This window comes from Dasypus novemcinctus, chromosome 2, assembly GCF_030445035.2.
Source record: "Dasypus novemcinctus isolate mDasNov1 chromosome 2, mDasNov1.1.hap2, whole genome shotgun sequence".
In the NCBI taxonomy this organism is placed as follows: domain Eukaryota; kingdom Metazoa; phylum Chordata; class Mammalia; order Cingulata; family Dasypodidae; genus Dasypus; species Dasypus novemcinctus.
Genome location: NC_080674.1, coordinates 146,040,724 through 146,055,127, shown reverse-complemented (window position 1 = coordinate 146,055,127; position 14,404 = coordinate 146,040,724). Strand labels below are relative to the sequence as shown.

The 14,404-nt window shown below is 40.0% G+C and overlaps 1 protein-coding gene across 2 annotated transcripts in view; it reads left to right on the top strand.

Moving 5' to 3' along the window:
* Nucleotides 1-7,797, top strand: part of NME5 (NME/NM23 family member 5) — a 30,567-nt gene extending 22,770 nt beyond the window's left edge. For both annotated transcript variants that reach the window (XM_058279277.2, XM_058279274.2), the window contains exon 6: nucleotides 7,691-7,797. In XM_058279277.2, coding sequence (XP_058135260.1) covers nucleotides 7,691-7,704 — 14 coding nt within the window. In that variant the 3' untranslated portion in view covers nucleotides 7,705-7,797. The remainder of the gene's footprint in view (nucleotides 1-7,690) is intronic.
* Nucleotides 7,798-14,404: the final 6,607 nt, after the last annotated feature.

Sequence of the window (14,404 nt, the reverse complement as noted above, 5' to 3'; positions counted from 1 at the left end):
GCCTATACCTTTTGACTGGGGAGTTAATCTAGTCACATTCAAGGATATTACTATAAATTTATTATTTACTTCCACCATTTTATTCTTTGGCTTTCATATGTCATATTTTATTTCCGTTTGTTTTTTTACCCTTTTGGTTATCCTTTCTCATAGTTTTCCCTTCTTTACTCTTCCCAAAGCCTCTCTCTCCTGTATTTTCTTTTCGTGCTCTAGGATTCCTGCAGAGCCAGCTTCCTTTTTATCAACACTCTTAATTTATTTGTATTTTTTCATTTTAAAAAAATTTATTGAAATATATCACTCATGCATAAACATACATAAACAATAAGAGTATAGTAATAGTTGTGAATTTTTATTTTTAACATTTTAATGCCACCTTCATATTGAAAGGACAATTTTGCTGGATAAGGTATTCTCAGCTGGCAATTTTTGTCATTCATTATACTAATTATATCATACTACTGTCTTCTTGCCTCCACGGTTTCTGATGAGAAATCTGCACTAAATCTTACTGGACATCCCTTGTATGTGATGTTTTGCTTCTCCTTTGCTGCTTTCAGAATTTTCTCATTATCTTTGACATTTGACTTTCTGAGCAGTATGTGTCTTGGAGTAGGTCCATTTGGATTTATTCTGATTGGAATATGCTGTGTTTCTTGGAAATGTAAATTCATTTCTTTCATGAAAGTTGGGAAATTTTCAGCTATGATTTCCTTAAATACTCTTTCTGTCCCTTTTTACTTCTCTTCTCTTTCTGGAACTCCCATGACATATATGTTATTGTGCTTCATGTTATCATTCTACTCCTTGAGCCCCTGCTCAATTTTTCCCATTATTTCCTCTCTCTGGTATTCCTTCTTCAGTTTCAACTGTGCTGTCTTCTGCATCACTTAATCTTTCTTCTGTCATTTTGAATCTGCTATTGTATGCCCCCAATATGTTTATAATCTCACCTATTGTGTCTTTCATTCCCATAAGCTGTTATTTTTCTATTCATGTTTTAAAATTCTTCCTTGTGCTCACTTAGTGTTTCCTTGATTTTTAAAAAAAGATTTACTTATTTATTTCTCCCCCACCTCCCTCATTGTCTGCTCTCTGTGTCCATTTACTGTGCATTCTTCTGTCTTGCTTGTCTTCTCTTTAGGTGGCACTGCGAACCAATCCTGAGACCTTCTGGAGTGGGAGAGAGGTGTGCAATCTCTTGTGCCACCTCAGCTCCCTGGTCTGCTGCATCTCTTACTGTCTCTCCTCTGTGTCTGTTTTTGTTGTGTCATCTTGCTGCGCCAGCTGTCCATGTGGACCAGCACTCCTGCATAGGCCAGCACTCCACTCAGGCCAACTTGCCATACAAGCCAGCTTGCCTTTACCAGGAGGCCCCGGAAATTGAACCCTGGACCTACCATATTGTAGATGGGAGCCCAGTCACTTGAGCCACATCTGCTTCCCTCCTTGATGTTATCTCTTTAGCCATGTTATCTTTTAACTCACTGATTTGATTTAGGAATTTTGTATGTACTTGATTATTTGTCTCAAATCCTGTGTCTCATCTGGGACTTTGATATGTTCCTTTGCTTGAGTCATATCTTCCTTTTTCTTAGCATGGCTTGTAATTTTTTGCTGATATCTAGGCAAAAATGTTCACTTTCTGATGGTCACTTTCTCTCATGTAGGGATTCAGAGTTGGGAGGCTCTGTATTACTACTGTTCTTTGAATCTTGGCTCTACCTGTTCTAACTCTTTATAATTATTCCTATTTAGTTGCTCCAATCCAGGCATGGATCCCTTAATGGGTTGAAGACCCACTTCCAAGGACCTTGGTTAGGTAGGCTGCAAAGACTTGAAAAAGCCTCTTTTATTTATTTGCTTTTATTTTCCTCACATGTACTTCCTTGGTATATCAGCAGATAAGCCTCTTTTATTTATTTGCTTTTATTTTCCTCACATGTACTTCCTTGGTATATCAGCAGATGACACTCTTCAGCAGGCCTCTCAGCTCAAAACCTGGTTGGAATGTGTGCGCTCTAAGACCAACTGGAAAAATGTGACAGATGATCCTGCCTCAGGCTATTCAGAACCTTGCTAATCAAACTTTCTCAGAAAGGGTTCTCTTCCCTTTGCGGTCAGCGCCCTCCCTTATCCTGGGTAGAAAATAATTCCACTGCCCTCTGAGTCCTCAACAACCAGTCCAGGTCAGTAGGGAGGGTGTTTGAGAGGGCCGGGTCTCTTTAGTCCCCTGACAGCATCTAAGGCAAACAATGGCGTGTTCCCACCTGGCCTGGAAGGGTACGTGGACAAAATCTGAATCAGCCTTAAATGTATCCCCTTTCTCCCCTTTCCTGGGGGAGTAGACCCCTATAGCTCCCTCTGTCCAAAGCTGCCTGCCAGAGGCTAGAGGACTCAAAGCTGTATGCTCTGGATAGGTGCCAGCAGCTGCAGCTTTTACTCACAGACTTTTCCCATTGAGTCTTTTTCTTTGCCTGCCTCTTTTCTGTGTGGTGTCCAGCCTTCCCCTGGTGTCCTATGTCATAGAACATTTTTTCCAGGCATTTTCTGTCTGTCCTCTTAACTTTTTTTCTGGGAGAGAAGTGAGTCCTTTGTTTCTCTAATCCTATATTTTCCTGGAAGTCCTCCTGACTTTATTTATTCACCTATTTTGTTTTATTTATTTTTTATTTTTCTTTATCCTTAAAGTAGTTTCAGACTACATAAAAGTGGGAAGCAGACTTGGCCCAGTGGTTAGGGCGTCTACTACATGGGAGGTCCGCGGTTCAAACCCCAGGCCTCCTTGACCCATGTACAGCTGGCGCATGCACAGTGCTCATGCGCGCAAGTAGTGCCCTGCCATGCAGGGGTGTCCCCCGCATAGGGGAGCCCCACGTGCAAGGAGTGTGCCCCGTAAGGAGAGCTGCCCAGCACAAAAGAAAGTCCAGCCTGCCCAGGAGTGGTGCCGCACACACAGAGAGCTGACACAACAAGATGACACAACAAAAAGAGACACATTCCCATGCAGCTGACAACAACAGAAGTGGACAAAGAAGATGCGGCAAATAGACACAGAGAACAGACAACCAGGGTGGAGGGGGGAGGGGAGAGAAATAAATAAATCTTTAAAAAAAAAAAGACTACATAAAAGTTATGTAAAAATAAAGGGGGTTCCAATTCCCCATCCCCTCCCCCTCTCACACTTTCCCCTAGTAATGTCTTTCTATAGTGTGGTACATTAGTTAGAATTGAAGATCAAATATTAAAGCATTGCTACTAAACATGGTCTATAGTTTACATTATGGTTTACACTTTGCACTGCACAATTTTATAGGTTTTGACAAAATGTATAAAGGCCTGTATCCTTCATGGCAATATACAGAACAACTCCAATGTCCCAGAGATAGCCCATGTTACACCTATTCTTCCCTCTCTCCCCTCAGAACCTCTGGTGACCACTGTCTTCATATCAATATTACACTTTCTTCCATTACTAATAATAATGTTTACTTTGGTCCATAGTTGCATCCCCTTTTATGTTTGTTCATTCCTCAATCGTGAGGATTTTGAGATGGTGATGTCCACTCTGCTTCTGATTGAGAGGGGCTTGGATCCCATGGGGCATAATTGTGGAACTGTCTTGCTTGCAGTTGTTGATACTCTCTGTTTTGGGGATGCACATTGCCCATCATCATCCTTTTGTTAGTTGTCCTGGGTGAGTCCGATGAACTGGAGAGTAGGTGTTGGCTGCAACTCTGCTGAGATTCAGAACTCAATTGATATATGAACAGCTAGAAGATTTACGTCTCTGGACATATATTTAATGGGTATGGTCTTAATTATAGGTTCAAATAAAAGGGCCAGAATTCTCCCTGCAGTTTCCCGGAGGAGGAGGAGTGATTGCTCTTCCCTACTCTACCATCTTGGATCTCTCCTGACTTTATTATTAATTAGTGATTTTTGAATAAGTAATATTTGCATGTGGTACAAAATTCAGAAGCTGTAGGAGGACAACTTTTTTTAGTGAAAAGTAATTCTCCCATTCCTATTCCTGAGCCACCCAGTTGTACTCCTTGGAGGTAGACTGTTACTTGTCTTTAGTACATCCTTTCAGAAAAAAATCTATGCATACATAAGTATATATATTTAATGTATTTAAAATATACACAAATGCTAGTGTTAGACACTTTTTATTTTATTCATGTAATACATATTAGAAATTAGTACCACAAACAAAATTGCCCCATTGTAACAATTTATTATAAAAATGTATTAATCAATGACATATAATTGTTATTTAGATTACTCCCACCCTTCCATTATCACAAACAGTGCTTCTGTGAATATCTTCATTCATATGATAGCATACCATATATCTGTAGGATAAATTCCTAAAAATGGAAATGCTGAGTCAAAAAGAATAAGCATTTTTTATGTTTTAGATATGAACATTTTATTTTTATTTACTTATTTTGAAAGATTTCTTTCTTTCTTTCCCCTTACCCACCCGTAGTCTGTTCTCTTGTGTCCATTCGCTGTGTATTCTTCTGTGTATGCTTGCATTCTTGGTGGCACCGGGAATCTGTGTCTCTTTTTGTTGTGTCATCTTTCTATGTCAGCTCTCCATGTGTGCGGTGCCACTCCTGGGTGGGCTGTGCTTTTTTCGCTCTGGGCAGCTCTCCTTACGGGGAGCACTCCTAGTGCGTGGGGCTCCCCTATGTGGGGGACACCCCTGCGTGGCATGGCACTCCTTGTGCGCATCAGCACTGCGTGTGGGCCAGCTCATCACACAGGTTAGGAGGCTCTGGGTTTGAACCTTGGACCTCCCATGTGGTAGGCAGACACTCTATCCCTTGAGCCAGATCTGCTTACCTGGTTGTGCCATTTTATACTCTGATCACAAATGAATGAGAGTACCTGATGTTTTCAAGCTTCGTGCTTTTTGCCAGTCTGATAGGTAAAAACTGGTATCTTATAGTTTAATTAGTATTTCTTTCATTATAAGAGTTTGAACCTCTTTTCACATGTGCTATTTAAAGCTGTTTGCATTTCCATTTCAGTTAACTTCCTATTCATGCCCTTTTCCATTTTTCCTTTGGGTTTTAGATCTTTTCTTTATTTCATGGAAACTTTATGGTTCGGAAATTAACCCTTTGTGTGTAGTTTTTCTCAGTTTATAACTTGTCTTATGACTATGTTCATAATATATTTTGTTATGTAAAATTTTTAATTTAATGTAGCTGAATTTATTAAGCTCTTTTATGACTTTTGGGTTTCTAGTCATAGTTAATGAAGGTTTTCTGCTCTAAGATTATAAAATACATTCTTCACATTCTTCTATTTTTCTTTTTTTTGTTTTTGTTTTGTAATTATTTTCTTCTTTTTTTTTTCCTCCACATTCTTCTGGATTATTGCCTTCTAGTACTTTTTTTTTTTTTAAGATTTATTTTTTATTTATTTCTCTTCCCTTCCCCCGCTGCCCCCAAGTTGTCTGCTTTCTGTGTCCATTCACTGTGTGATCTTCTGTGTCCACTTGTTTTTTTGTCAGCGGCACCTGGAATCTGTGTCTCGTTTTGGTGCATCATCTTGTTGTATCAGCTCTCCATGTGTGGGGCGCCATTCCTGGACAGGCTGCAATTTTTCGCGCTGGGTGCCTCTCCTTATGGGGCACACTCCTTGCGCATGGAGCTCCCCTACGCGGGGGACACCCCTGAGTGGCATGGCATTCCTTGCATGCATCAGCACTGCACGTGGGCCAGCTCATCACATGGGTCAGGAGGCCCTGGGTTTGAACCTTGGACCTTCCATATGATAGGCATTGGGCCAAATCTGCTTCCCCTAGTACTTTTATTGGTTTCATTTCTTTACATACAGATTTTTTTTTCTATCTCGTTGCATCTTCGTCTTTTTGGAGCATTGCTGTGCCTCCAGGGGTGGGGTGGGAATTGAACCCGGGTCTTCCATATGGTAAATGGGAGCTCAATTGCTTGAACCACAGCTGCTTCCCAACATACAGATCCTTGATTAGCTGGAATTTATTTTGCTATAAGGAGTGAGGTGTGGAGCCATATTTTATTTTATTTTCTAATGGATACCCAAATGGCCAATCCCTTTAATTGAACAATCCATATTTTCCTCACAGATTTAAGATTCTACTGTTAACATATACTAAGTACCTTCATGCATTTGAGCTTATTTCTGTATTTTATTTTGTTTCATTTATCTATTTGTTCACTTGCAATTACCACACTTCTTTAATTACTACGGCTTTATATGTATTTAACAATCGGGTAGTTCTAAACCTCCCAGTTACTCTCTTTTTCAGAATTTTCTTGACTTTTTCTACATTATCTTTTTTTTTGGGGGGGGGTGGGGTAGGCAAGGGAGTAAAGATTTATTAAGAAACAAGAAAATGAGAGAAGTACACGGTCCGAGGTGTGGACTGCTGGCATGCTGCAGAATAATATGTGCATGGGGGCTCCAGGTTAGGGCTTTTTAAAGTCTTTCCTCCTCCCCATTTCATAATGTTAGGGGAGAGGCTCCAGCTCCTTGCTGTTTTGATTGGTTGCCTCACCTGTCACTTTTCAGGGGGCCAGTGGTGAGGCCCTTTGAGAGTATCTGGGGCATTCCCTTGACCTCTAAAAGGATTCTCATTCCAAATGATATTGTCATGGCTGGGACCTCGTGGGATCCCTCAGGAGGTTTCTGGGCAGGGACTCAGGGCCATGTGTTCTCCCAGCCATCTACATTATCATTTTTAGTGTGAATATTTTTAGTCACAATACATAATCTCATATTGCTTTCTTAAGGGCCTATTCCACTTTACACTGTCATTATCAATGTATGATAATTCTCATTTTATCCTACCTACGTTAGTATTAGGTATACGTTTAAAAAATGGTGGTGGAGAGTGGAGGGGTGGCTAATTTGATAATAGGGCCAAAGAAAAATGGAATTTGATTGTTTTAACATTCATGTATATATTTCCTGGTGAGGTTAAACATTTTCCCTTATGTTTAGTTGTATTTCATCCTTTGTGAATTATCTGTTTATCTTTTGTCTGCTTATCTATTGAGGTTTTATAAAAAATTCTTTATATATTACACCAGTCTTTGATCACTACTGCAAAAGAATTTCCCTTTTTGGTGGTTAACTTTAAATTTTGCCCTTTAAAAATATTCAGTAAGTCAAACCATGACTTATTTCCATATTGTGAATTTTTCCTTCCCTTTTGTAGTTTAGAAAGTCCTATCCCATCCAGCTTCTGCTGAATATTCACTTCTGTTGTCTTCTAGATCTTTTTATATTTAATAATTTTATATATCTGGTATTTATTTTTATATTTTATAACAAATCAAAGACCTAAATTGTTTTTTTTCCCATGACAAATTGTTCCTTGTACAGTGATTTGTGAAGTCTCCTCTATTAAATTCTGTATCTAGATGTGTATTCTGGTACATGGATGTGTATGTTGTAACAACAGTACCTCAATGAATAATTGCTTTACATGACTTCTACATATACTTGACAATTTTGCATAATATAAAACTTAGTGCTTCAATTTTAATGGTAATTTTCTCATTATTTGTATAATGATTTATTCTTAAAGTGATTTTGAAAACTTTACACTTTCAATTGATATATAGTATATATTGAAAGGAAATACTTAAATGTTTATTAACTCAAGTTTTTTTTTCTTTTCCCATAGATTTGGCTAGCTGATTGGCTATTAAAAAATAATCCCAACAAACCTAAACTTTGTCACCATACCATTGCAGAAGAACCTTAAAATAAAGTCCTCCGAAGAACAAATCACAGACTGTCTTACTGTAATCTGTGCTTCTGCTTTTTTAGAAAAACATAAATCTTAAGGGTTTAAGTAACTACATGTGAAATAAATTATTGTTAAAAAATAAAGTTTTAAAAGAATTAACTGTATCCTAAGCAGCAGAGTACATTATCTAGGGTAAAATATAAGTTTAGGATATGATTTTAACAATGGTATAAAGTTAAGTAGTAAAAAGCTGATGCAAGCTGCTGCTAGGTTTTTTGTCTGTTTATTTGTTTTGTTTTTGTTTTTGTTAGGAGGTACAGGGATTGAACCCAGGACCTCGTACACGGGATGCAGGTGCTCAACCACTGAGCTACACCTGCTCCCCAATGAGACTTGGTTTTTCAATTGTTTTTGTTTTTAGGAGGTAATTGAACCTGGGACCTCGTACACAGGAAGGAGGCACTCAACTAGTGGAGCTAAATCTGTTCCCTAGGTTATTTATTTATTGTGTGTGTGCGTTTGAGGTATCGAGGCTGGAGATTGAACCCGGGACCTTGCACGTGGGAAACCAGCACTCAACCACCAAACCATATTGACTCTACTGAGTTGATACCCTTGTTTGTTGTTGTTTTTTTGTTTGTTTCTAAGAGGCACTGGGAACCAAACCTGGGACATTCCATGTGGGAAGCTGTTGGGGGCGCGCCCGCCATTTTGCGGACCGCCCCACACCAGCAGAAAAAATGGCGGGCGGCATGATTCAGCACTGTTTCCCCCTGCTTCCTGCCCTCTCCCCGCCCCTTTTTCCCCTGGAGCTCTTTCCAAGCCATATAAGGTCTTGTTCCAGGCCTGACCAATCCCCTTGCAACGCGAATGCTTAAGACGCTATATAAGCTTGCTCTGTACAAAAAGAAAACGGAAGAAGAGGACACACCATGGTGCGGCTCTGAGTGGTTCTTCCCCGCCATCTGCCCGCTCCCTCTCTCGGGTACCCTGTTGTCCTCGTGGTCTCCGTACACCCGCTGGCACAGGAAGCAGGTGCTCAACCACTTCAGCCACACTAGCTCCCCTCCCCTAGGTTATTTTTTAAGGGTTAATAAGTCAAGATATGGAATTTCATTGATATTTTCCCAAGCTTATATCCTATATATAGATGTATAATTAATGCACATTCCAGGCATCTAGTTATAAATGTGTATGTATACAAATATTGTTTGCTATAATGAAAATGGTCAGAACCAGGGTGTTTTAGTTTCCCAGCTGCTAAAACAAATACTATATAATAGGATGGTTTAACAACAAGAATTTATTGGCTCATGGTTTCAGAGGCTTAGGAGGCTTGTTTCCTCCTAGGGTCAGTATCTTCTGGCTGGCTGGCAATCTTTGGGGTTCCTTGGCTTTTCTGTAACATGGTAATGCACATGGTGATGTCTTCTCCTTTCTCTTCTCCAAATTTCCTTTACGTATAAGGACTTAAGCCATATTGGATTAAGGTCCACCCTCATTCAGTTTGGGTACACCTTAACTAATAACATCTTCAGAGGTCCTATTTACAAATGGTTTCACACCCACAGGGCCAGGGGTTAGGACTTGAAGATGCCTTTTGTGGAGTACATGATTCAGTCTCCAACATGGGATGGTTTTAACCAATCACTTACTTAAATATTTCTTAAGCATTAATAAGTGCCCTCCAATGGTGACCAAATAGTAGGTGACAACTCATCCTGCTTTGCCTAGGACTTCCTTGGTTGTATCACTGAAAGTTCTGCTAATCCTAGGCAAACAAGAATTACCAGTCGCCCTACCAAATAGTCCAATATTTTGCCAATTATGTTTTTGTGTTGAGGCACTAATTATTAAAAAAAAGTTGGTGGCGGACTTGGCCCAGTGGTTAGGGTATCTGTCTACCACATGGGAGGTCCGTGGTTCAAACCCCGGGCCTCCTTCACCCATATGGAGCTGGCCCACCTGGCCCATGCGCAGTGCTGATGCAAGGAGTGTGCCCCGTAAGGAGAGCCACCCAGCGTGAAAAAAAGTGCAGCCTGCCCAGGAATGGCACCGCACACATGGAGAGCTGACGCAGCAAGATGATACAGCAAGATGACACACACATGGAGAGCTGACACAACAAGATGATGCAACAAAAAGAAACACAGAGTCCTGTGCCGCTGTCAACAACAGAAGCGGACAAAGAAGACGCAGCAAAATAGACACAGAGAACAGACAACCAGGGTGGGGGGAAGGGAAGAGAAATAAATATATTTTTAAAAAAGTTGTAAAATTTTTAATTCTCCAATTTCAGTTTCCTTAAAAAAATCCAAGTTGGAAAGCACTTTAAGGGTAAATATTTAAACTGGTCTTGTCTCTTTAAATAGTTAATGCCATTATATATATAAAAAAAGTGGAGGTATGGAGGAAGTCTTCTAAATCAAAAGAGACATCTTAACCAAATACAATGAATGAATCTTGATTGGATCCTGGTTAAAAAAAAAGAAAGAAAAGCTATAAAAGACCTTTGGGGGACAATTCAGGAGATTTAGATATGGATTAAATATTAAATGATATTAGGGAATAATTGCTAATTTTCTTAGGGTGAAAATGATACAACTATAAAAGGAGGATGTCTATTTTTAGATGATCTGTTCTAAAATATTCAGGGACTAAGTTTATGAACCATTTTCAAATGGTTCAGCAGAAAAAAAAATTTTATATATACATATATAGATAAAGCAAAGTTAGCAAAAATTAAAAATTGTACAATTTAGGTGGTGGGCACCTAAGTGTACCTTAAAATTATTAAGCCTTTAGGTCAGACTTCAAGCTTTCAGTAATATGAGACAGAGTGACTTTTTAAAGGAACAGGGAGCTGAAGGTCAACCGCCACACCAAGGAGCGAAGAGTGCCTACAACTGAAAGCAGGAGAATTGCATCCATTATCCATGTGGAATCATAGCCCCCTCTCGATAAAGATGTGGAGTGGACATAACCATTCCAGGGGCCACAGGATGGAGGAATAGAGTATGGATTAGAGTGGACTTACTGATATTCTATTCATGAACTATTGTGATTAGTAATCGAAGAAAATGTGGCATTGATGTGGAGAAAGTGGCTGTGGTAGCTGCTGAGGGTGGGGAGTGGGAGGAAGAGATATATGTGGGGGCATTTTCAGGACTTGGAGTTGTCCTGGGTGGTGCTGCAGAGACAGTTACTGGACATTGTATGTCCTCCCATGGCCCACTGGGTGGACTGGGGGAGAGTGTAAACTGTAATGTGGACCCTTGACCATGTGGTGCAGCAGTGCTCAGAGATGTATTCACCAAGTGCAATGAATGTCCCATGATGATGGAGGAGGTTGTTGTTATGGGAGGAGTGGGGTGAGGAGTAATGTTTAATGTAACATTAAAAAAAATAAAGACAAAAAATAAATAAAATAATAAAGAGCAACTGGAGTCTTTCCGGCGGTGATGACCTCCCCACAAGAACATGCCTCTCTCAAAGGACTTCCTCCGTCACTCTCCAGAAGAGAAAAAGAGGAAACACAAGAAGAAGCGCCTGGTGCCGAGCCCCAGTTCCTATTTCATGGATATAGAACGCGTGGCTAAATGGCCTTTAGCCATGCACAAACAATAGTTTTGTGTGTGGGTTGCTCCACTGTCCTCTGCCAACCTACTGGAGGAAAAGCAAGGCTTACAGAAGGATGCTCCTTTCTACAGACGCAGCACTAAAAAGCACCCTGAAGGAAGATAAGTGGGATACCATCCCAATAAACATTTAGGTTACCAAAAAAAAAAAAAAAAAAGCAGCTGGAAATATCCAGAAGATAGCCTGTTCTGCAGAACAACTGCCCTGTCTTTTTAACAAATTGGTGTCATGAGAAAAAGGACTGCTTTAGATTAAAACAGACTTATATGTATAATCAGAATCAATACTTGTTCCTAGATTGGCCCTGATTTAGGTAAACAAGCTATAAAGGACGTTTTTGAGAAATCTGGGAAAATTTGAATAACTATTAGATGAGATGAAAATGTATTGCCTTGGAATGTAGAAATTAACTGGAAAAAACATTTACAAAGCAATATGTACAGTGTAACTTCATTTTTTTATAAATCAATTTTACTGATACATATTAATAAAGCATAAATTTATCCAAAGTGTACAATCAGTGGTATTTGGTGTAACCATGTGTAGCAGTTTGATATAATTGATGAATTCCAAAAAGAAATATTGGATTATGCTTATAATCTGATCTGTACCTGGACACGATTGAGTTATCATTAGGACATTGAGTCCCTAACCAATCCCTGTCCCTTGGTGGGTGGGGACTCACAGATAAAAGGCATGACAAAAAAGAGTTGAGGGCTTTTAATATTGGAGTTTTGATTTTGGAGTTTGATGCTGAAGACTTAAACTGGAGCCCTGGGAAGTCAGCAAACAGAGGAAAGAGAAGCCAGCCCCAGGAAGTTAGGAACCATGAAGCCAGAGTAAAGCAAGCCCGAACCCTCACAGACGTCAGCAGCCACCTTGCTCCAAATAGACTTTGGTGAGGGAAGTACTTATGCTTCATGGCCTGGTATCTGTAAGCTCCTACCACAAATAAATACCCTTTATAAAAACCAACCTGTTTCTAGTATTTTGCATCAGCACCCCTTTGGCTGACTAATACACCATGATGTATTTGTGCACTCACCACTTCAGGCAATTCTAGAGCACTTTCATTATTCCAATAATAATAAAAAACACAAAACAAAGAACACTCATCACCCCTCAATATATGCTTCCCCACAGTACATAGCTGCTATTCTTTTTCCTTCTCTCTAGTATATTTGTATTTATATTTTGTAAAAACAATCTTAAATATGCAATATCACATATATTCATGTTTTACATGAGGTTTTACTATCTTATATAGTCCCATGTTAGTTTTTAGTTTTCCTTCTAGTAATATACAGGACCTTAGCCTTTCCTTTTCTATCACTGTTAGACCCATAAAATAGCTCTGTTAGGGAGTAGATGTAGCTCAAGCAGTTGGGTGCCTGCCTCCCACATGTCGGAGGTCCTGTGTTCAGTTCCCAGTGCCTTGTAAAGAAGACAAACAGATGAAATGAACTGACATGGTGAGCTGACGAATGAGCATATGCAACAAACAGACACAATGAGCAAGAAGCGGATGTGGCTTAAGCCACATAGGGGGTCCCAGGTTCGGTTCCCAGTGCCTCCTAAAGAAGATGAGCAGATGAGCGGACAATAAGCAGACAGATAAGGGAGCCATCTGGGGAAGGGGAGAGGGAAATAGCTCTGATAATTACATCATGATATGCTTTCACCATTTCTATTCATTTCCAAAGATTTACAAACAACTTTATTTTTATTTTTATTTTTTAAATTTCTCTCTCCATCCCCCCCCACCCCAGTTGTCTGTTCTCTCTGTCCATTTGCTGCGTGTTCTTCTTTTTGTCTGCTTCTGTTGTTGTCAGTGGCATGGGAATCTGTGTTTCTCCTTGTTGTGTCATCTTGCTGTGTCAGCTCTCCATGTGTGCAGCGCCATTCCTGGGCAGGCTGCACTTTCCTTTGTGCTGGGCGGCTCTCCTTATGGGGCGCGCTCCCTGTGCATGGGGCTCCCCTACACAGGGGACACCCCTGCGTGGCAGGGCACTCCTTGCGCGCATCAGCACTGTGCATGGGCCAGCTCCACATGGGTCAAGGAGGCCTGGGGTTTGAACCACGGACCTCCCATATGGTAGACGGATGCCCTAACCACTGGGCCAAGTTCGCTTCCCTACAAACAGCTTTTATATCACTTCTACACAGATTAACCCGCAGTTTTACATTCTCTACCCTCATTCTGTTTTCTGGTGACCTATATTCTAATTATTAACTCCATGAGTTTACACAATATATTTAGTTTATATTAGTGCAATCACACAGTATTTGTCCTTTTGTGTCTGGTTTGCGTCACTCAATGTCCTCCAGGTTCATCCATGTTGTCATATGCTTCACGACTTCATTGCTTCTTACAGCTGCATAATATTCCATTGTGTGTATACACCGCAATTTGTTTATCCATTAATTGGCTGATGGACACCTGAGTTGTTTCCAACTTTTGACATTTGTGAATAAGGCCATTATGAACATCAGTGTACAGATGTCTATTAGTGTCACCGCTCTCAGTTCTTCTGTGTATATGCGCAGTAGTAGTATTGCTGGGTTGCATGTCAAGCCTATATTCAACTTCTTTAGGAACTGCCGAACAGTCCTCCACAGTGACTGTTTGGCACCATTCTATATTCCCACCAACAGTGAAGAAGTGTTCCTATCTCTCCACATCCTCTCCAGCTTACAGTTTTCTGGCTTTTTAATAGTGGTCAGTCTAATAGGTATGAAATGATACCTCATTATAGTTTTGATTTGCATTTCCCTTATCACTAGTGATGCTGAACATTTTTCATGTGTTTTTTGCCATTTGTATTTCTTCTTTGGACAATTGTCTTTTCCCCATTTTTTAATCAGGTAGGCTTTTTAATATTGAGTTGTGTGATCTCTTTGTAGATCATGTATGTTAAACCCTTACTGGATTTTTTTTTTTTAAGATTTATTTATTTATTTAATTCCCCCCCTCCCCTGGTTGTCTGTTCCCTGTGTCCATTTGCTGCG